The following is a 22,719-nucleotide window of genomic DNA, read 5'->3' as shown; positions in this document are numbered from 1 at the left end:
TGGATGAGAAAACTGAGGCGTAGTGGGGTTAACTAACTTCCTTAGGTCATGGAGTTAGGACACAGTGGAGCCACGATTCACCCCCAGATCAACTGGGCTCCAAACCAGGGTCACAGGCATGGCCCAGATTGTAGGCCAAATTCCCCTCTCTGCGTTTCTGTATGGCCCATGAGCTAAGAATGGTTTTAGCATTTTTAAGTGGTTGAACAGCTCAAAAGAAGAATATTTTGTGACATATAAAAATTATATGAAATTAAAATGTCAGTGTATGTAAATAAAGGTTTTTTGGAACATAGCTATGACCATTTGTTTGCATATTAGGTAGAATACGTACAATATGCACTACAGAGGCAGAGGTGGGTAGTCGTGACAGAGACCATATGGCCTCCAAAGCCTAGAGTATTTACTGTCTGGCCCCTTATAGAGAAAGCTTGCCGACCTCTGTTCTAAACCTCTGTGTGGGCAGCCTCGAAGGCTTCTGCTGAGGAAGGCATGTGTGTGAATGCATGGAGGAGGACCACCCTCACCCGCTAAGTTCTAGGACCATATGGAGAAATATGGGGGCGTGATACTAGCCTCAGGTGGATTCAAAAATTGTTAGGGCAAATAGAGGTCTCTGGGGCATATGCCGCAGGGCTCCGTCCTCAGCCCTGTCCCGGTCAACACTTGTGTTACGAGCCTGAGCGAGGATACTGGGGCTCCCAGCTGATTGCTCTCGTTCCTTCTGCACAGAGCCCTGGTGTGATTCACCTTCCCCCCATGCCTGGGCGCAGAGGTCTGTGCATCCCTGGCTGCCACTGGACCAGGGATGATCCTGTGTCCAAATATGGTCCAGTCAGGCTGAAAGGAAGGACTTCTATTCCGTGACTGTTGGGGGATAGCTTCCTTTTCTCTCCTCGCCTCCCCGCCCCTCCCTCCCTCCCTTCCTGTGTCTCTGTCTCCTTCTCTCTAGACATAACAAGGAAAAACATACCCACAACAGCCACCTGCAGGCTTCCTGAGACAACAAAGGGATGTCCTTAACATTGTGCGGGTACAGTGAGAAGCAGAAAGAAACCCGAGTCCTTACCGTGACAGTAGGAACTGCTAAATCCCCCCGCTGCCCCACCACGAGACTTCCTGCGGTAGATGATCTTAATTTCCCCTACAGTTAAAGCCATTTTGAGCCAGGCTTTTCTGTTACTGGTAATTGTTGTTCTCCAAAGTCTGGGAGACCAAAGCAGTGACTGTCTGCGCCGGGGGCTCATTCGTGGGCTCGCTGCCTGGACAGGGCTCTGGCCGTTTGCCGCCGGCCAAGCTGGGCCTGTCCTCCAGGTTTGGGACAGAAGCTGGGACTGTTTAACACTGTCTCGTTTCTGGACTCCGGTTTTGTGAGGTTGATTGGTGAATAGAACTATAGTTATTTTCTGGCTTGTGTAGAAGGAAATCAATTTTGTATTTCTTCAGAATATGTGAGAGTTTCCTACAAAGGGAGATGGAAATGGAGGGAGACCTTTTCTGGCCAGCGCTGAGCTGGGCCCGAGTGGACTGCGAGGGGGCTGGCCCGGCTTTGATGAGCGCCGCATCCTGGGGCTTATAGGTTGTGTCGTCCCCCCAACCCCGCCCCCGTCCCCTCTGCCATTTGTGGAGGGGGTTGGCTGCATGTGGCAGAGGGAGGCACGATGGTGGTGCTGGCTAAAGCTGGATCAGATCTGCGGCTTGGGTTGGCAGAACAGCCTCCTTCACAGTTTTGAAAGCTCTTCTCCAGCCTTAACTAGTGTAATGATGGGGACCTCACTTGACCTCTAACTGGCTCACCCTTCCCGACCTTCAGGGAAGCAGGGCAGGATAACAGAGAGCACTGGGCTCAAGCCAGGCAGACCTCGGTTCAAATCCCAGCTGTACTGCTTTCACATGTAGGACCTTGGGCAAGTCTGGGGTCAGTGTCCCCCTGTGTAAATGGGGACAATAATATTTCTATTGCAAGGCTGCAGTGAGGAGTGGGTGAGATAGAGATGCAGCAGTGATGCCGGTCATCTGAGTGATGTCTTCTGAGCCCACCAATTCTCCAACTCCAGCTGGGTGTACAATTTGATTCTGACACTATCCACCTGGACTCAATGTCGGATCCCACAAGTGAAGGGCTCATTCCCACAAGACTGCTGATTCAGATACCAGTCACAAATCCTGGGCCACCCGGACTTCTGACCAACTGGCTATAAGTTGGGGGTTCTCGTGACCCCCTCCTCATGTTTAATAATTTGCTAGAGTGGCTCATAGAACTCAGGAAAACGCTTTACTTTTGTGTACTGGTTTATTACAAAGGATGTAAGTGAGCAGTCAGTTGAAGAGGTACATGGGGTGAGAGGTCTGGAAGGGTCCCAAGTATACAAGCCTGTATGTCCTCATGGAGTCGGAGTGCATCACCCTCCTGGCATGTGGGTGTGTTCTCCAACCTGGAAGCTCCCCAAATCTCACTGTTGAAGACTTTTTATAACCCAGTTTCCAGCTCTCCTACTCTTCCCAGAAGTTGGAGGGTAGGGTTGAAAGTTCTGCTCTCTCCTTGTCTATCTGGCAATCAGCCTGAAGTGATCTAAGGGCCCCGCTGAGTCACCTTATTAAACTCTGATATGCTCAGAGGGTTTATTATGAATAACAAAAGACACTCATATCACTGAGCAAATTGCAGGGGTTTTAGGAGCGCTGTGCCAGGAACCAGGGAAGAGACCATATTTCTTATTAAAGCACATCGTGATCATCCCTGAGGGAGCGTCATTGCTCCCATTTTAGGCATCCAGTGTAAGAGGAGCCAGGAACAGGAATGCTCTCCTTCCTGATTTTGATTCAGGCCTCCTGCAGGGTGAAAGCACTGTCCTAAGGCAGGAGCTGCCTGGATGGTCATTAAAAGATTTTTATCTCTGTAAAGGGAGGAACCCCTGATGTAGCATTTGCTGATTAAAGAGAAAGTGGTCATGTGTGGGTCTCCCCAGGCAGATGAGACAGTCAGCCCCAGGCTGGAGCTCAGGGCCAGTGGCAGAGATTAAGCAGTGAATGTTGGGTGGAAATCCACGCAGTGTGAGCAAGCAGTCCTGGTGCAGGGCAGGCTGGCTGAGGAGCAAGCAGAAGCCCTGTCACAGCCGGAGGCCAGCAGCAGAGCTGACCAGTGCCAAGATCCCTGAGGATGGCCCCCAGCGTGTGGCCCCAGGGCTCCGGCGGCCCGAGTGCTGGGCCCTCAGAGGACGGTGTCCCCGCAGGTCCATGACCGCCTGGATCGCTATTGCTGCGGCTTCGAGCCCGAACCCTCGGACCCCTGTGTGGAAGAGAGGCTCCGAGAGAAATGCCGGAACCCGGGGGAGCTGCGGCTGGTCCACATCTTGGTATGTCCCCGGGTCGCCCCAGACTCAGGTCTTCCTGTCTCCATCAGCAGATGCTGTTGGCAAGTGTCAGAGATCACGTGACCTTGGGGTGTCCCAATCCTGTTCTTTTCAGCAGCAGAACCCTTTAAATGTTTTCAGGAAGCCTTAATATATAGAACTGACACAGGTGGAACTTTGAGGATGTGGTTTAGGTAGGTATGGGGTGTGGGCTGGAGCTGTTGTCACTAACTCCTCTGAGCCCTGAAGACTCCGGGGACGCCCTAAGGCTCCAGGAAGCAGAGTGTAATAACCGTGTGTCTAGTAGGATGCCCTCAATGTGCCAGTAAATATGGAAATTGGGGCCTGGAGCGGGGAAGGGGGTTTCCCAAGCTGCATGTCTGGTTGGTGGCAGTGACAGGGCGCTCTCCTGGCCCCTGATGGCTCACAGGCTGGGGCTGTTGGAGGAACACCGTGCTGCCTCCTGTGAAAACTACAGCCCAGGGTGGGAAGCCGTGTGCCGTGGCCATCGGTGAGAGGCTGGTGGGGCAGAACAGCCGCTTCTCCTGCATGAGGAGCAAAGTGCCACCCTAGGGAGGGGCTGCTCTGTCTTCCCCCAGTGAGGCTGGTGTCCTCACCGCCTCACCTTGGCCAGCTGCTCTGGACGGTAGCCATCAGATGCTGCCCTGGGCCGAGCGTCAGGCAGCCCCACCAGCCCGCAGGCCAGGGCTGCCTCGTGGTGCTGCTGGGTGGTGGGAACTCTCCCTCCCCTGCCCCAGAGCCACCTCTCTCCTTCCCCAGTAAAAGGCACATATTCCTGGGAGAGGGAGGGCTTTTATATCCATCGTTTACCCCTGGTGGGCAGCTGTCTCACACATCCTTCCCGATATCAGTTTTTGGAGGGAGGAGTCATTGGGTTTCGAGAAATAGATGATCCCTGGTATGTGCAGGGGGGTGAGAGGTAGAAGAAGCAGAGAGAGGGGAAGCTGAGGTCCTGAAGACAAAGGTTCATAATTTAAGCCCAGGTTGCTGAAGAGAATTATGGGAAACTACCAGGGAATCATGGCAAATGTATAAGAACGGAGTGTGTGCATGGAGGTGGGAGCCGGAAGAGATGGCCTCCTGTTCCCACCATACCAGAGTTTTAAGGTGCTAAAGAATTCCCTGCTGCTGATTTCAGTGGGGTTTTTTTTGTTGGTTTTTTGTTTTGTTTTGTTTTGTTTTTTGCGGTATGCAGGCCTGTCACTGCTGTGGGCTCTCCCACTGCGGAGCACAGGCTCCGGACGCGCAGGCTCAGTGGCCATGGCTCACGGGCCCAGCCGCTCCATGGCATGTGGGATCTTCCCGGACCGAACCCATGTCCCCTGCATCGGCAGGCGGACTCCCAACCACTGCGCCACTAGGGAAGCCCTGATTTCAGTTTTGAAGAGTTTTCAGAGGCCCTAAAACTGTGGGGACAGAGGATGGGCAGTGCTATCTGAGGATGGAGGGTGTCTTGTGTCCTCGGTGATGCTCAGGGGAACGCCTGGGACAGGGGCACAGGGCGCACGTGGGCGGGCATACGTGTATGAGGGTGTACATGTACGATACATCCCGCAGCCTCAGCCCCTGGGTGGGCTACCTCTGCCCCTTCCCATTTCCACCCGTGCTCCTCAGCCCTTCGGCCACCAGAACAGGAATCAGTCCCTCTGCCTTGCAATTTTGCAGAAGGTGCTGTGGCTTTTGGCTACGGGTCCAGGTTTGAACCAGCCAGCTACTGATTAGCTGTGTGACCTTATGCAAATTACTTCTTTGTGCCTCTGTTTCTGTAAAATGAGGCTAATATCAGTGGCCACCTCCCAAGGTTGCTGGGAGGGTTCACTGAGAGGGTGCCTGGATGTCCTAAGCACGGCAGCGGCATGGAGTGAGCTCACTGCTCAGTGCGAGGGGACCATCTGGGCGAGTAGCAGGCTGGGTGTTGGGACTGACAGCTCAGGGCTCCCCAAGCTGCTGAGCCCCGACAGAGTCCAGGGGCACCGGCTAGGCTGCTCCCTGACTCTCCTCTGTCTCTGTCCATTTCTTGCCTGAGGTCCGGAGCAGTGATCTCTCTCATCTGGTCTACATCGATAACGCCGGCAACCTTCAGCACCCGGAGCACAAGCTGAATTTCCGGCTGCTGGAGGGCATCGACGGGTGAGGGTCAGAGCGGTTGGGTGGAGGTTCAGGGGCTGAGGCTTGATGGCCCTGCTGTAGACCTTGAACTGTGGCTCCAGAGAAGCCCACAGTCCCTCAGACAAAAGCTGCTGGATGAGCCTCAGAAGGGGGTGAGGAGTCCTGGGAAAGCTGAGGGGATACAGCCAGCAGGCCCTTCAAGTCCATGATGGGCTGCCCCCTCCCCAGTATCCAGAAGGCCTCCTGGCCCTGCACAACATGGGCTGCCCTGCTGGGGAGTGGGCAGGCTGGCCCTTCCCTGGCAGGGAGCTAGCCTGGGAGACACCTTCCCTGCTCACACCTGCAGCGGCTGGGCCTTCCTAGGGCTCCTCCTCACTTCACCCGGGCCAGCAGAGTGGATTCACCCACCCAGGGAGGTGGGACCCATCGAAAGCTCTATCCCCTGCCTGCTGTCACAGCAGAGCGGGTGGAAGGGTTCCTGGATAACTAGTCAGCAGGTGGCCCCGGAGACTTTGCGGGCTGGCTTTGCGGGCCCCCAGCTGTGCAGGTTCTGGCCGACTGGCCTGGCCTTTCACGGAAACTCTCTGAGATGGCTTTTGCTCTTCCTTTCTGTTATGGGACTGGGGGACCTTCCTCCAGGTTTCCTGAGTCTGTCGTGAAGGTTCTCGCATCAGGGTGCCTACAGAATATGCTGCTGAAGTCACTGCAGACAGACCCGGTGTTCTGGGAAAGCCAAGGCGGGCAGCAGGGCCTACGGCGGGTCCTCCAGACCCTGGAGCGGCGAGGACAGGTCCTGCTGAGCCACATCCAGACGCACAACCTGACACTCTTCAGGGACGAGGGCCCGTAAGCCCCCCACGGTCTGGGCGGGACTCTCACCTCACTGCAGGGGGAAGAAGCGGGGGCATCTCACGACATGACCTGAGTGGATAAGTGCCCATCCTCACGGCCACATTTTCTTGGGTTTACCCGCCTTGAAGACAAAAGGGAAAAGCCAGAAATCAGGAGGGCACCATGGATTCCACAGGACGTGTCATCTGCTTGGGATGGTGGAGGAGGTGGTGAGTGTTGGGTTTTCAGTCTCATCACGTTCTTTTCTGCCTGCTCAGCCCTGGCTACTTACTCCCTTGCACCAATAAATACACAAGAATGTTCTATGAACTGCCCCAGGTACTGTAAAGTCGTGCGTTCCACATGCACATGCGGAGCTGGACAACTCTGTGTGTGTGTGTGTGCATGTGTAGAGGTGTGCAGGTAGTTGTGCACGTGTGGTATGTGTGTATGCCCGCATGCATACATGAGATGAGCCTGATTAAGGATCTTCACAGAGTTGTACTTGTGGCCCAGAACTGCTCTGGCTGAAAGTGAACTCAGCTCCAAGAAATGAAACACTAAGCATTTTGTCTTTATAGGCTTTAGATGTTCAATCCTTATTCACTTATGTTTTTGGTTTAAGAATTATGAAAGTAATACATGCTCACTAAAAACAGATTCATAAATAACAGAAGCATGTAAGATAAAAAGTGAGAGTTCCAGAAACCCCCTAGAGATGTGATACGTATTTTAGTCACACTCACACTGCATGCAAATGAAAATATAATAAAGTAGGATATCTTTGTTTGTCAACTCACTATTTGTACTTTACTATGTTTACTATGTTCTTTATCTGCCAACTGGGTTGACCCAATTCTTATTCATGACTGCATGGAACTCCCAGGCAGGGACGTGTCACATTTCATTTAGCTGTTCTCATTATGATGAACATTTAGATGGTTCAGACTTTTCACCAATTCTGGACAGTGCTGCCGTGAACATCTTTGCATGGTGTGCAAGTATTTCTGCTAGCTAGGTTTCTATGGGTGGGTTTCTGCCTCAAAGTATATGGGCATTCTTTATGTTCAGAGACTGCCGAATCCCCTCCAAAATGGTGGTGTCAATTTGCCCTCATACACAGAGGGTAGGGGACTTACTATTTTCCCTACACCTCGTCAACACTTGCTATTCTCAAACTTTTTGTTTTTAATTCATCTGATAGGGAAACCTATTTCTAATTTTCATTTTTTATTGAAGTATAGTTGATTTACAATATCATGTTAATTTCAGGAATACAGCAAAGTGATTCGGTTATATATCTGTAATTTCAAATTATTTTCCATTATAAGTTATACAGGATATTGAATATTGTTCCCTTTGTTATACAGTAAATCCTTGTTGCTTATGAGTTTTATGTATAATAGTTTGTATCTGTTAATCCCAAACTCCTAATTTATCCCTCCCCATCCCTGTTCCTCTTTGGTAACCGTAAGTTTGTTTACTATGTCTGCAAGTCTGTTTCTGTTTTGTATATAGATTCATTTGTATTATTTCTTAGATCCCACATATAAGTGATATATAATATTTGTCTTTCTTTCTCTGGCTTACTTCACTAAGTATAATATTCTCTAAGTCCATCCATGTTGCTGCAAATGGCAATATTTCATTCTTTTAAAAAAATATTTATTTAGGCTGCACCAGGTCTTAGTTATGGCATGTGGACTTCTTAGTTGCAGCATGCAAACTCTTAGCTGTGGCATGAATGTGGGATCTAGTTCCTCAACCAGGGATTGAACCCAGGCCCCCTGCATTGGGAGCATGGAGTCTTACCCACTGGACCACCAGGGAAGTCCCAATATTTCATTCTTTTTTATGGCTGAGTAATATTCCATTGCACATGTATACCACATCTTCTTTTTTTTTTTTTTTTTTTTTTTTTTTTACGGTACGCGGACCTCTCACTGTTGTGGCCTCTCCCCTTGCGGAGCACAGGCTCCGGACGCGCAGGCTCAGCGGCCATGGCTCACGGGCCCAGCTACTCCGCGGCATGTGGGATATTCCCGGACCGGGGCACAAACCCGCGTCCCCTGCATTGGCAGGCGGACTCTCAACCACTGCGCCACCAGGGAAGCCCAACCACATCTTCTTAAACCAAATCGCCTGTTGATGGGCACTTGGGTTGTTTCCATGTCTTGGCTATTGTAAATCATGCTGCTATGAACATAGCAGTGCATGTATTTTTTTAAGTATAGTTTTGTCTGGATATATGCCCAGGATTAGGATTGCCGGATCATATGGCAACTCTATTTTTAGTTTTTTGAGGAAACTCTGTACCATTCTCCATAGTGGCTGCACCAATTTACATTCCTACCAACAGTGTAGGAGGGTTCCCTTTTCTCCACACCCTCTCCAGCATTTGTTATTGTAGACTTTTTAAGGCTGACCATTCTGACCAGTGTGAGGTGGTACCACACTGTAGTTTTTATTTGCATTTCTCTAATAATTAGTGATGTTGAGCATCTTTCCATGTGCCTGTTGGCCATCTGTATGTCTTCTTTGGAGAAGTGTCTTTTTAGGTCTTCTGCCCATTTTTTGATTGGATTGTTTTTGTTGCTGTTGTTGTTGAGTTGTATGAGCTATTTGTGTATTTTGGAAATTAAGCCCTTGTTGGTCGCATCATTTGCAAATATTTTCTCCCAGTCTACAGGTTGTCTTTTCATTTTGTTTATGATTTCCTTTGCTGTACAAAAGCTTGTAAGTTTGATTAGTTTCCATTTGTTTAGTTTTGCTTTTATTTCTTTTGGCTTGGGAGACTGACCTAAGAAAATATTGGTACGATTTATGTTAGAGAATATTTTGCCTATGTTCTCTTCTAGGAGTTTTATGGTGTCATGTCTTATGTTTAAGGCATTTTGAGTTTATTTTTGTGTATGGTGTGAGGGTGTGTTCCAACTTCGTTGATTTACATGCAGCTGTCCAACTTTCCCAACACTACTTGCTGAAGAGACGGTTTTTTTCTTTTTCCCTTTTTTCCATTGTATATTCTTGCCTACCTCTGGATCTATTTATATTGTCTGATTTTTTTTCCTTCCACTGTCTCTTGATATCCTGGGAATTTTAGTTGAATGTCAGACACTGTGTATAAAATATTGCAGAAGCTCTAAATGAGCCTTTAGCTTATGGCAGGCAGGTAGAATTAGGATAGATCGTTTTAATCCAATCACAGAATGGATTGGCTCTCAGTCTTTATAAGATTTGGTTTACTTTTTTTTTTAATAACTTTAAAAATTATTTATTTATTTATTTATTTATGGCTGTGTTGGGTCTTTGTTGCTGCATGCGGGCTTTCTCTAGTTGCTACGAGCAGGGGCTACTCTTCATTGCGTTGGCTTCTCTTGTTGTGGAGCACGGGCTCTAGGCACGCGGGCTTCAGTAGTTGTGTCATGCGGGCTCAGTAGCTGTGGCTCGTGAGGTCTAGAGCGCAGGCTCAGTAGTTGTGGCGCACAGGCTTAGCTGCTCCACGGCATGTGGGTTCTTCCCAGACCAGGGATCGAACATGTGTCCCCTGCATTGGCAGGTGGATTCTTAACCACTGAGCCACCAGGGAAGCCCTGGTTTACTTTTAGTTCACTTTTATTCCTAGGGTTGCAGGCCTTTAGGAGTTCCATTTGAAAGCATGAGGTGCTTACCAGAGTCTGTCTCTCTCTCTCTCCTTTTTTTTTTTTTGGCCACGCGGCTTGCGGGATCTTAATTCCCCAATCAGGGATTGAACCTGCGCCCCCCGCAGTGGAAGCGTGGAGTTCTAACTACTGGACCGCCAGGGAAGTCCCAGGAGTCTTTCTTGTCAGGACTTCAAAATCGATTTTTATCTCCCATCCTTCTGAGGCCACAAAACTTCTGTTGGCTGCCACTTTCTGCTTTGTTTCTCTCAGCCTGCACTGTTTGTGAACTGGTGAATGCCTTGAGATAATAAACACGTCATTTTTCTGTACCACTGACAGGATCTTAGCCTCTCAAGCCATAGCTGTCTTAAAAGCTTGGAACTCTAATTTTTGCCTCCTCAGACCCTCCTCAGACTGCTGACATCCTTGCTCAGATTCTGTGTCACTTAAAAGCGTTTCTTTGTTGCTTAGTCTCTTTGGCTGTACCATCCAAGAACCCACATAGGCTTTGAGGGGAAAACAGCATAGAATGTCAGACTCACCTTAATTACTTTTCCATATATCTCTAATCTGAGATCCTCAAACTGTGACTGTCTTGGTAACCCTCCAGTCCCCAAACAGATTTGTTTTAGTCCAGCCTTTTTAGCTGTTTTCAATGAGAGAGGTTTTTTTCCCTGCAACAAATTAATCTGGCGTTATCCTCCTTTTTTTTTTGTTACTCTAAATATTGCTTCAGTGAACATCCTTACACATAAATATTTGTCTATATATCTCCTATTTTCTTAGGGTAGACTTGCCGTAATGAAAATTTCTGAGTCAAAGGGTACACCTTTTTAAGGCTTTTGATATATATTGTCAAGTTACTTTCCAAAAAGATTGTATCTATTTACATTGCCACTGTCTGTGTGTGAAGGTGCTTAACCCAAACGGTTAATTATTACTCTCTTATATAATATGCCAAGCTTCATAATAAGCAAGGATAGCTTCAAATGCCTGGAACCAATTGATTTTTACCCTTAAAATCAGAGTCAATAATCCAACATTTGTTGAAGATGGGAGCAGATGTAGTTATTGAAACATGTAATGAGATAGGCATGTTATATATGTTACAAGAAAATATTTTGTTTTGTAGAGGCAGTAGATTAGATTGCTGCCCCAATTCTTGACCTATCGCTACCTGTCTTCTTTGCTATGTGCCTTTTCACTTCAAAGCAGTGTGGTGTACATTGCTGATTCTGAGTTCAGCAATGTGACTTTCTTCGCCCAAAAGAATTGTTAGCAGACACGGTACAAGCAGAGGTGTGAAAAAGCACTTATATACAGTGGGGCCTGTGCTCTTGCTGTTTTGCCACATTCTTGAGAAGGTACACGCCTGCCCAAGTCCGTTGCATCCAGGAGGAGGGTGAGACATATGTAAGAGAACTGCCCCAGCTAAGCCGCCGCAGTCAACTCACAGACGCATAAGCAAACTGACGGAGATCAACCAGGGCAGTCCCCTGCCTGACATACACATATGGGAGTTGTAATAAAAAATGACTGTTACTGTGAGCCTCTGAATTTTGGGGTGGCTTGTGGTGCAGCAATAACCAACTGATAAGAAGGTAGCATTGCATGCATTTTACAGAGGGAAAAACTGGGGCTTAGGTAGGTTCAACACGTTTCTAGCTTATATTATCATATTAAGATGTCTCAGTAACCTATGAAATACATCCTATTAATATTATTACCATTTATGGAGAGCAAGCAATTTGCCCAAGGTCACACAGTTAGTAAGTGGTGAGTCAGATGTTGAAGCCAGGCCTCTCTCATTCTAAATTCCACGCATCACCCACCTCATCGTGCTCCTTCTACTAAAGTGGGTATAAAAGGGTGGTGTGACATAGGTAGAGGCATAAGTTAAAAATCTTGCACCCGCAGAGCTTACAACCCAAACGAGAAGATGAAGTGTACAGACACAAAACATTAAAGTATACGGTAATTTTATATCAGTGCCGAAGACTTTCAAGGCCGTGTCTCAAGACCACTTCCTCTCAGCTTCCAACATAGTGATCTACAACTACCTGCTTGACATCTCTTAGATGTCTCAATCGTTCCTCAGACTCAATATGTCCAGAACTGACCTCATCATCTTTCCCTACATAGTCCTCTGCCAGCCTTCCCCATCTCAGTGACTGTCCACACATCCAAGCAATTGCTCAAGCCATTAATACGGATGACAACCTTGGTACCTCCCTCTCCTTTCCTCCCTGTATGCAATCCATCACAACTATTGCCAGTTACCTGCTAAATATCTGTTAAATCTGTTTACTTTTCTCCATCTCCACCGTCTTCATCAACTTGGTCTAAGCCACATCGACCCTTATTTTATTTTATTTTATTTTTTGCGGTATGCGGGCCTCTCATTGTTGTGGCCTCTCCCGTTGCGGAGCACAGGCTCCGGACGCGCAGGCTCAGCGGCCATGGCTCACGGGCCCAGCCGCTCTGCAGCATGCGGGATCTTCCCGGACCGGGGCACGAACCCGTGTTCCCTGCATCGGCAGGTGGACTCGCGACCACTGCGCCACCAGGGAAGCCCCTCTATTTACTTTTTGACGGATATTTGGGTTTTTCTACTTTAGCTATATGAGTAGAGTTGCTGTGAACATTTGTGTACACGTCTTCGTATGGATGTTTGCTTTCTTTTTTCTTAATTAAATACCTAGGAGTGAGGGCTTCCTCTTCCTCTTTATATATTCTAAATGCAAGTCCTCTGTCAAATATATGTTTACAAATATTTTCTACCAGTCTGTGACTTGCCTTTTTCATTTTCTTACCAGTATCTTTTGAAGAGCAAAAGTTTTTTGTTTTGTTTTGTGTTTTTTTTTAAGTTTTTTGTTTTGATTAGGTCCAATTTATTAATATTTTTCTTTTAAGGGATATTTTATAGCGTTATCAAGTTATCTATTTTTTCTAGAATTTTGATACTTTGTATCTTTCAAGTTTCTATGGTTTTTAACTTATTGTCATTAAATTGTTCATAACTTTTCCTTATCAACCTTTTAATATCAGTGAAATCTGTATGATGTCGCCTCTCTCATTCATAGTATTGGTAATCTTTTAATGTTTCTTTTTATTCTGCTCAGTCTTGCTAAAGGCTTACAAATTCTCGAAGAATCAGCTTTGGGTTTCATTGATTTTTCTCTATTGTTTTTCTGTTTTCTATTCCTATTTCTACTGCTGTTCTGATCTATCGTTTCCTTTTCATCTGCTTACTCTTGGTTTAATTTTTTTTCTTTTAAGTTTCTCAAGGTAGAAGCTGAAGTCATCAATTTGAAAACTTTTTTTTTTAAAACCTAGGCCTTTAGTGCTATAAATTTCTCTTTAAGTACTGTTAGTGACATCTCACAAGTTTAGATTGTTGGGTTTTTGTTTTCATTCATTCATATTTTCTAATTTCCTTTTTGATCCATGAGTTATTTATAAATGTGTTATTTAGTTTTCAAAAATTGGGGGGGTTTCCAGGTATGTTTTCATCACTGATTTCAGATTTAATTCCACTTTGGTGAGAGAACCTACTTTTAACTTGAATCATTTTAAGTTTATTAAGACTTATTTTATGCACCAAAATATTGTCTGTCTTGGTAAATGGTCTATGTTCATTTGAAAAAAATGAATATTCTACTATTTGGGGTATTCTTTAAATGTCAGTTAGGTCAAGTTGGTTGTCTTCTATATTTTTACTTACATATTCAGGTCTTCTACATTTTCAGTGATTTTCTCTCTGCTTGTCTTATTAATTATTCAGAGGGAGGTTTGCAATCTCCCAGCCCTGTGTGAGCTCTGGGAACTATTCCCTCTAATCCTTTTAGGTGACTCTTTCTTTGGCCTCTGGGAGTTTCCTCATACACATACACTGATCGATATTCAACCAAAAATTTGAGGGGGACCCTATCCAGAGCTCTAGAACTCTCTCTTTTATTTTATTATTTTTCAAATTGAAGTATAGTTGATTTACAGTGATTCAGGCATATAGCATAGTGACACATATATATATATTTTTTCCTTTTTTAGATTTTTTCCATTATAGGTTATTACAAGATATTGAATGTAGTTCCCTGTGCTGTACAGTAGGTCCTTGTTGTTTATCTATTTTATATATAGTAGAGTGTATCTGTTAATCCCAAATTCCCAATTTATCCCTTCCCCCGACTTCCCCTTTGGTAACCATAAGTTTGTTCTGTATGTCTGTGAGTCTATTTCTGTTTTATTTCTTTTTCTTTTTTTTTTTTCTACGGTACGTGGGCCTCTCACTGTTGTGGCCTCTCCCGTTGCGGAGCACAGGCTCCGGACGCGCAGGCTAAGCGGCCATGGCTTCACGGGCCCAGCCACTCCGCGGCATGTGGGATCTTCCTGGACCGGGGCATGAACCCGTGTGCCCTGCATCGGCAGGCAGACTCTCAACCACTGCGTCACCAGGGAAGCCCTCTGTTTTATAAATAAGTTCATTTGTATCATTTTTTTAAGATTCCACATATAAGTATTAGCATATAATATTTGTCTTTCTCTGTCTGACTTACTTCACGTAGTATGATCATCTCTAGGTCCATCTGTGTTATTGCAAATGGCATCATCTCATTCTTTTTTATGGCTAGAACTCTCTCTTTCTGTTTGAGTTCTCTCCAGTACTCCGCCCTTTGAACTCTGGCTGCTCTGGCTCCCCAAGACTTCCAGCTCTTTTTCTCAACTCAGGACTCTGCCTGGTTTCCTTTTCTTTTGGCCTAGAAACTCTCCATGCAGTAAGCTGGGGAAATTATAAACTCTACCTCATTTGTTTATTCTCTCTCAGGGATCACTGTGCATCATCAAGCATGCTCGATGTCTTAAAAACCATCGTTTCATATGCTTTGTTCAATTTTATAACTATTTCAGGCTAGAGGATAAATCTGGTCCCTGTTACTCTATTTGGGCTGGAGCAGAAATCCTGCCATCAACTCTTGACTTCATGACTTCTTCCACTCTTTCCGACTCTGACCCATTCTCTGCCCAGCAACTATCTTTTCTCTTTTAAAAATCTAATTACATCGCTTCCTAGCTTAACAATCTTCAATGGCTTCCACTGCTCTAGACCAGAGACCAAAACCTCGAGCACAGCTCACACAGCACTGCACAGTACGTTTCATGCTCACCTTTTCAGCCTTATTTAGCCCCACATCTTCCTCTTGCTCTTTGACCTCTAGCCTCACTACTGTGGTCCCTGGTGCCTCAGGGTCTTTGCACATGCTATTTCTTCTGCCTGAAATGCTCTTCCCATCTCTCTCTCACCTCTAGTTAGATAACTCTCACATCTTCCTCAAAGAAGCCCTCCATGATTTCTCAAGCCAGAGTATGTTTTCCTGCCATCCTTTCCCTGAACTCACAGTTCTTTTATTCTACCTCACGTTTTCACTGGTTTTATTATATACTTGCATGCTTATTTAATCAACATGAGGCTTCTTTGCTAGATTTTAAGCTCCAGGACATTGCAGATAGTGTCCGTGTTGTTCTTCATTGCAGCTACAGGATCTGGGACAGGGCTTCACACAGAGTGATGAGTTAGTGAATAAAGGAGGGAAAGTACAGCAGATGCTGTCATTGCCAACCCACATCCCCTCAACCTTCCCCACTCCCTTGTATAATGATGGTTTCTTGAGGAACACCCCTGGGATTCTCCATCTGAGGGCTTTCTCCATGAGTGCAGGGAAGGAAGTTCTGAGACTCCTAGAAACAGCTCCTGCAAAATGGATAGTAGGTGAAGGATAAAAGCCTCCATTCCTACCCCACTCAGGGAAGATGACAGTGAGGTGGGGTCTGTGCAGTCTCCAGAGCTCCCCAGTGGGACTGAGACACTGATTCCCACAGTGGTGGTATTAATTCCCCCTATATTAGCTTCCTTCCCTTCCTGTATCACTTCTCCAGCCCTTGGCTGGAGCTTCCTGGTACCGCCTCTCAAACTACTTTCTCTCAAATTCTTGTTTTGGGGGAACCCAACTTAAGAGAATGATACAACAAATGAAAGTCATAGAGGAGTGAGAGACTCCTGTAGGTGCGGATGATCCAGATGGTATATGCAGCATCTGGTGTGTTCACTGGGTTTTGGAAGTCTGGCATCGGAGGAGGAACAAGGGGCGAGCTCTATGTGCAAACTCCAAGGGCAGGTGCGGGAAGTGAGCAGCCTGTATCGGATTTCCTTCTCTGCCCCAGGAATGGAATGACTTTTCTGTTCCAACAAGCTATCTTTGTTTTGTTTTAAGAATTCTCCTCTCTCATCCTCAGGAATCTCATCTTCATCTCCTCTCTCCTTTCTCTTCTGAACTGATGAATCGTCATATGCCAGTGAGATCATTTGCTCTTTAGGCCACACTGCTGACGCCAGCCTTATTACTACTGCTTTTACAAAATGTCTGTTTCACAAGCCGGGATTAAGTTCTTGACAGAGGAACGAAATATGGGACAGAGCGTGTTCAAGAGCCTGGTCTTCATCCCCCGAAACTCAGGCCAAGGGCTGGCGATTTCTCCTGTGACGGCAATCTAACGAGAGCAGCACAAACAGAGGGTTTCTTTTTCCTCCAGAATGATTTAGAATGTCTTTCAGATGATTGCCCCCTTCTAGCCTGGCTATGAATCAGGTAGATTCAATCAGACTCGAAGAGTTTTTCCAAAATTAAAGGAAGCAAAGCCAGCAAGCCTTCAACCTTGTCTTTGATGAATGTAAGACAACTGTAAGACATTTGGCTCAAATGCCTTCTCTGAGGTTATGCAGTCTGAAAATACACATTGAAGATCCCCCCCCCAAACACTGATAAATACCCGCAAATGATATATTGCCCAGAGTGTTTGCTGAATGAAGGAAATTGTTGAAGGATGGTGTTCCCCATGTAGAATTAGAGACCCAGAGCTCCTCTTAACTTCAGTGGGAGACTCCCAGCAGTGAGCAGTGGTGTTGCACGTCGCGTCTGCGTGAAAGTCGACTTGCCTATAGCTGGGCCTCCACAAACCAACTGCCGCCCTCATCAGCAGACATTCTCTTGCTAGAATTTGTGTGTGGTGCACAGTGGATTGTTTAGGTAGTTTGAAAAAAAAAAAAAATAGAGTCTCCTTGGGCGACTAAGCAACTGAGCTCATCTGGGCCATCCCAGGCAGAGACGTTATCCATCTTGCTGTCTCTCTGAGATTTCACCTGGATATAGTGCATTCTCTAGTCATGCTGCCTCTGGACAGTCAACCAAACAATGGTGAAGGCTGATGGAGATACACAGAAGAAACTAAGTCAGGGACTACTGACAACTCTGGAGTCTTGTGAAGGGCTGGCTCATTCAGAGGTTTCAATAGGTAGAGTCGATGGTAGGTGAAGTTGGTCATTCTTGCAGAATGAAAAGACACTCGGGGAGAAGTGAGATGGACCACAGGAAGAAAAAAATTAAAGATGAACACTTTCATTAATGGATCCTCCCCCCCGCTCTCTTTGCCTGTTCTCCTTAAGCACCTTGGGTTGGAACTCCCAGCCCCCAACCTTGAAGGGCCAGCTGGAAAGGTACCTCCTTACTGGTTAATAGTTAACATGTACTGAACACTTAACCATATGACAGACATTGGCCAATAGCTTCACAGCCTTATTCTATCTGATTTTCATGCAGCCATGTAAAAAGATAAAGAAAAATGTCTTAAAATCTGGCAAGAGAATTCCTCTTATGAGAGGGACTGTCTTTTGAAAAGCAACTACATGAGGTGCTTGGTGAGGGTAGCAGATACAGAAGTCTGCATTCATCAGGATCTCACTCTGCCCTCACTCCAACCCCCTTCCACCAGGCTGCCCACACTGGAGATGGAGAAATACAAACTCCATCTCCCAGACTCTTTGCAACAAGGGATCCCTGGGACCAAGACTCCACCAAACAGATGCACCCTATAAAACGTGGAAGAAGAAAGAGAACGTCATGAGGTGGTACCCCTGCCGGGGGAAATGGTGGCAGAGGACGGTGGTTTCTCTGTAGCTGGCAGAGTCAGTGGTATTTTCCATCCCATGGCACAGCAGCATGATCCCAGAGGTGGGGAGGCAGCTGCTTCCTCGGCAGTTCGGTTCTCAGACATTGCGGGAATTGTTCCTAGAAAACCAGTCTAGAGTCTGTTCCTCATCCATCCCAGTGAATCTCTGAGTCACGTAATATTCCTTAATAAATCCCATTCTGTGTCCTCTTAAGGGCTGCAGAGAAACATTTATATTCCCCTCCCTACTTCACTACTTTGGCTGAGACGGAACCCCCAGCCACATTCCTGTTCCCTGTCTCTACCCACCTCCTCCAGGGGAAGAGAAGTTGCTAATCGGATGGGTCAGAGCCTGACATTCACTGAGACATTTCATGTAGTGAAAATGCATGTCCATGAATCCTTTCCTGCTGTAAGAAACAGCTGTGGTGTGTAAGCATATGCACATATATGAGAACACATCTCCAGTATAAATTCCTAGCAGGGGGATTTCTGAGTCAAGAGGTAAGGGTATTTAAATTTTTAAATTTTGATAGCTATTTCTGAATTGTCCTCCAAAAAGTCTGCACCTCATGGCAGCCTACCCAATATCCATTCTCCCTTACTCCCTTAATAATCAAAAAGCTACATTTGGGGGCCTCCCTTGTAGATGGGGTGGCCAGTGAGATGGAAGCAGAAGTTTTGAGTGAGACTTCCAGGAAAGTCCTTTTTGCTTCCAGTCCTTTTTCCTCTTCCAAATGGTCTCTGTTGTGATGGCAGGAGCTGCAGCAGCCTTCTTGTAACCTTGAGGATGGACACCGTGCACTAAGGAGGGGGGAGCAGGGAGGCCAAATGAGTCTGGGTCCTTGAAAGCCCTGTTAGAGCTTTCAAACAGCTCTGGGCTGTTTCTCAGACCTGAGCAAACAAAGTCTTAATTGTTCTAAGCTACTGCAGGCAGCCCTCTGTTGCTAACGGCCCAAAGCAGTCCCTGACTTATTCACACTGATTTATATTCTCATCTGTAGTGTGTGACAGCACCTTTTCCCTCATACCCTCGCCATCTACTAGGTATTACAACATACCCTATTGTTTTAGCATTTAATTAATTTTTTATTGAGGTATAACTGACATACAACATTGTATTAGTTTCATGTGTACAACATAATGATTCAATATTTGTATATATTGTGAAATGACCACTACAATAAGTCTAGTTAATATGCCTATACATAGTTACAGAATTTTTTTTCTTATGGTGAGAATTTTTAAGACCCGTCTTAGCAACTTTCAAATATGCAATACAGTATTATTAGCTAATCACCATGCTGTACATTACAGCCTCATGACTTATTTATTTTATAACTGAAAGTTTGTACCTTTTGACTCTATACACCCCTTTTGCCCACCTCCCACGCCCTAGCCTCTGGCAACCACCAATCTGTTCTCTGTGTCTATGAACTTGGTTTTTTTTGGGGGGGGCGTCCTAGATTCCACATATAAATTAGGTCATACAGTATTTGTCTTTCTCTGTCTCGCTTACTTCACTTAGCCAATGTTCCCTGTTTTTAACCTCTAAGCTTCCAGCAAAATTATCCTCCAAGAAATTCAGGACATCGGGTGGGAGAACGTGAAGTAAACCACTGAGTTGGAGATTTCAGAAGCAGCCATGTTCAGGGGGTAACTGCAGCTATTTGCATAAATGAGCCAACAGAGGAAGACAAGCAAATGACCCAGGACCGTCCTGTAGCAGGTGGGGCAGCCAGTTTGCCAGATTCTCTGTTGGGTATTCCCCACGTATGTCTACCAAAGGCACTGTTTTTTCTTTGTAACTGTGAGCATTTGCCACTAAAGGATGTGTCTTCTCTCTCACATTCAGAGTGAAATCTTCTTCTGGAAGCATGAGCAGGACAATTAAAATAACAGTCATTGGCAGGAGCAAAAGGAAAAAGGCAGTGTTGGGGGAGAGGAGATGAAAGAATGGGATGATTTTGAATTATACAAATTTTACATCTTCCTCCAAAACTTAAAGTTTATTTAAGGCAATCGTTTGAGCTTCAGTTTCAGGAAATTAATGTGTCTTTTATAATTATCCCACTTCCTAGGTAGCACTTAATTATCTATAGAAGTCAGTGTGTTGTGGGGGAGACTCCCCAAAGCTGTGATTATACCTCCTGCTTATCTGCGGGGAGCGCCCCCTGTGGGAGGAGAAGTGGAATGTCCCCATGGCAAACAGGCTTGGAGAGCCCAAATACTAGCAAAATGTCTTAACATGCCATCAGTGAGCTGGGCAAATATAACCTAAAAACATACACTAGGGGAGGTTTACAAAAATTATATTTCCTCAAAAGTAATTATTAAAATTTTAAAAACATTTTTTTAATAAATGGTTAATTTTTTTTTTTTTAACATATATGTTTATTTATTTATTTATTTTTGGCTGCATTGGGTCTTCCTTGCTGTGCATGGGCTTTTTCTCTAGTTGCGGAGAGCAGGGGCCACTCTTCATTGTGGTGCACGGGCCTCTCATTGCGGTGGCCTCTCTTGTGAGCACAGGCTCTAGGTGCGCAGGTTCAGTAGTTGTGACTCGCAGGCCCCAGAGTGCAGGCTCAGCAGTTGTGGTGCACAGGCCCAGTTGCTTTGCGGCATGTGGAATCGTCCCGGACCAAGGCACAAACATGTGTCTCCCTGCATTGGCAGGTGGATTCTTAACCCCTGCGCCACCAGGGAAGTCCTAAAAGCATATTTTTACAGCCATTGAAAACCTCATTCCGCTTCCATAGCCAGAGAAACCAGCCCGGGATTAACGGCTGGGTAGAAGAGCTCTTGTTCTCTGCCTCTTCTCTTAATCCAGCTCTCCGGGGCCTTGCCCTGGCCTTGTTTTCTGATCTGGGCACAGATTCCATTGAGATTATTTGGCTTCCTGTTTAGCCATTTGCTTTGAGCGTGCAGATTCCTTTTAAAGATCCTAATACGGTAGATGCATGGGTTTCAAACTGAGTACAGTAGAGCTATAACAGGTGGCTAGAGTTTCTCCCTTAATTTAACCAATATGTATTTTTTTTAGTCATATTTTTGGGCACCACCCTGAATCAGGACAGTAGAGGCAAGGTTGGAAGAAGATGAGGGGGAGGATAAACATGGCAGGAATTTACACAACTTGGTGGTGAGGAGAGAGAAGGTGAAAGTGACTTGGAGGTTTCAGGGCCCCAGAGAGTATGGAGAGGCTGGATGGAGTCACACCAAGCTGGGTTCCATCTCCCTCCATTTGCTAGCTACTTGCCCCTGGGCAAAATGTTTACTGATTCTTAGCCTTTCTCATCTATAAACTGGGGACAAATATAATCTACTAGGAAACCATAAACAAGACAAAAAGACAACCCTCAGAAAGGGAGAAAATATTTGCAAATGAAACAACTGACAAAGGATTAATCTCCAAAATATACAAGCAGCACATGCAGCTCAATATCAAAAAAACAAACAACCCAATCCAAAAATGAGCAGAAGATCTAAACAGACATTTCTCCAAAGAAGATACAGATGGCCAACAAACACATGAAAAGATGCTCAGCATCACTAATCATTAGAGAAAAGCAAATCAAAACCACAATGACGTATCACCTCACAGCAGTCAGAATGGCCATCATCAAAAAATCTAGAAACAATAAATGCTGGAGAGGGTGTGGAGAAAAGGGAACCCTCCTGAACTGTTAGTGGGAATGTAAATTGATACAGCCACTATGGAGAACAGTATGGAGGTTCCTTAAAAAACTAAAAATAGAATTACCATATGATCCAGCAATCCCACTACTGGGCATATACCCAGAGAAAACCATAATTCAAAAAGACACATGCACCCCAATGTTCATTGCAGCACTATTTACAATAGCCAGGACATGGAAGCAACCTATGTGTCCATCAACAGATGAATGGATAAAGAAGATGTGGTACATATATATACAATGGAATATTACTCAGCCATAAAAAGGAATGAAATTGAGTTATTTGTAATGACAGACCTAGAGTCTGTCATACAGAGTGAAGTAAGTCAGAAAGAGAACAACAAATGCTAACTCATATATATGGAATCTAAAAAAACGGTACTGGGATTTCCCTGGTGGCAGAGCGGTTGGGAATCCGCCTGCCAATGTAGGGGACACGGGTTCGATCCCCGGTCTGGGAAGATCCCACATGCCGCAGAGCAACTAAGCCCATGCACCACAACTACTGAGCCTGTGCTCTAGAGCCTGCGAGCCACAACTACTGAGCCTGTGTGCCACAACTACTGAAGCCCGTGCACCTAGAGCCCATGCTCAGCAACAAGAGAAGCCACCACAGTGAGAAGACTGTGCACTGCAACAGAGTAGCCCCATTCGCTGCAACTAGAGAAAGCCTGTGCGTAGCAACGAAGACCCAATGCAGCCACCCCCCCAAAAATAAATAAATAAATAAATTTATTTAAAAAAATAACGGTACTGATGAACATAGTGGTAGGGCAGGAATAAGGACGCAGACGTAGAGAACGGACTTGAGGACACAGGGGGAGGGGAAGCTGGGACGAAGTGAGAGAGTGGCATGGACATATATACACTACCAAATGTAAAATAGATAGCTAGTGGGAAGCAGCTGCATAGCACAGGGAGATCAGCTCAATGCTTTGTGACGACCTAGAGGGGTGGGATAGGGAGGGTGGGAGGGAGACACAAGAGGGAGGGGATATGGGGATATATGTATACATATAGGTGACTAACACAACATTGTAAAGCAATTATAATCCAATAAAG

At 45.9% G+C, this 22,719-nt stretch overlaps 1 protein-coding gene across 2 annotated transcripts in view; it reads left to right on the top strand.

Moving 5' to 3' along the window:
* The window catches only part of GASK1A (golgi associated kinase 1A), a 59,652-nt gene extending 43,409 nt beyond the window's left edge, over positions 1–16,243 (top strand). The window contains exons 3-6 of one of the 2 annotated variants that reach the window (XR_012323980.1): positions 3,234–3,356; positions 5,401–5,504; positions 6,123–6,544; positions 14,279–16,243. Coding sequence is in view for 1 of the 2 variants with exons in the window: in XM_019946901.3 (XP_019802460.2) it covers positions 3,234–3,356; positions 5,401–5,504; positions 6,123–6,333 (438 nt within the window). In the remaining variant the exon portion in view is untranslated. Of the gene's footprint in view, positions 1–3,233; positions 3,357–5,400; positions 5,505–6,122; positions 7,114–14,278 lie in introns of those variants that run through there. The other variant, XM_019946901.3, reaches the window with a different exon arrangement.
* Positions 16,244–22,719: the final 6,476 nt, after the last annotated feature.

The sequence above is a fragment of the Tursiops truncatus genome, chromosome 10, assembly GCF_011762595.2.
Source record: "Tursiops truncatus isolate mTurTru1 chromosome 10, mTurTru1.mat.Y, whole genome shotgun sequence".
In the NCBI taxonomy this organism is placed as follows: Eukaryota; Metazoa; Chordata; class Mammalia; order Artiodactyla; family Delphinidae; genus Tursiops; species Tursiops truncatus.
The sequence above is the reverse complement of the archived record's forward strand: the minus strand, read 5'-3'. Positions and strand labels throughout refer to the sequence as shown.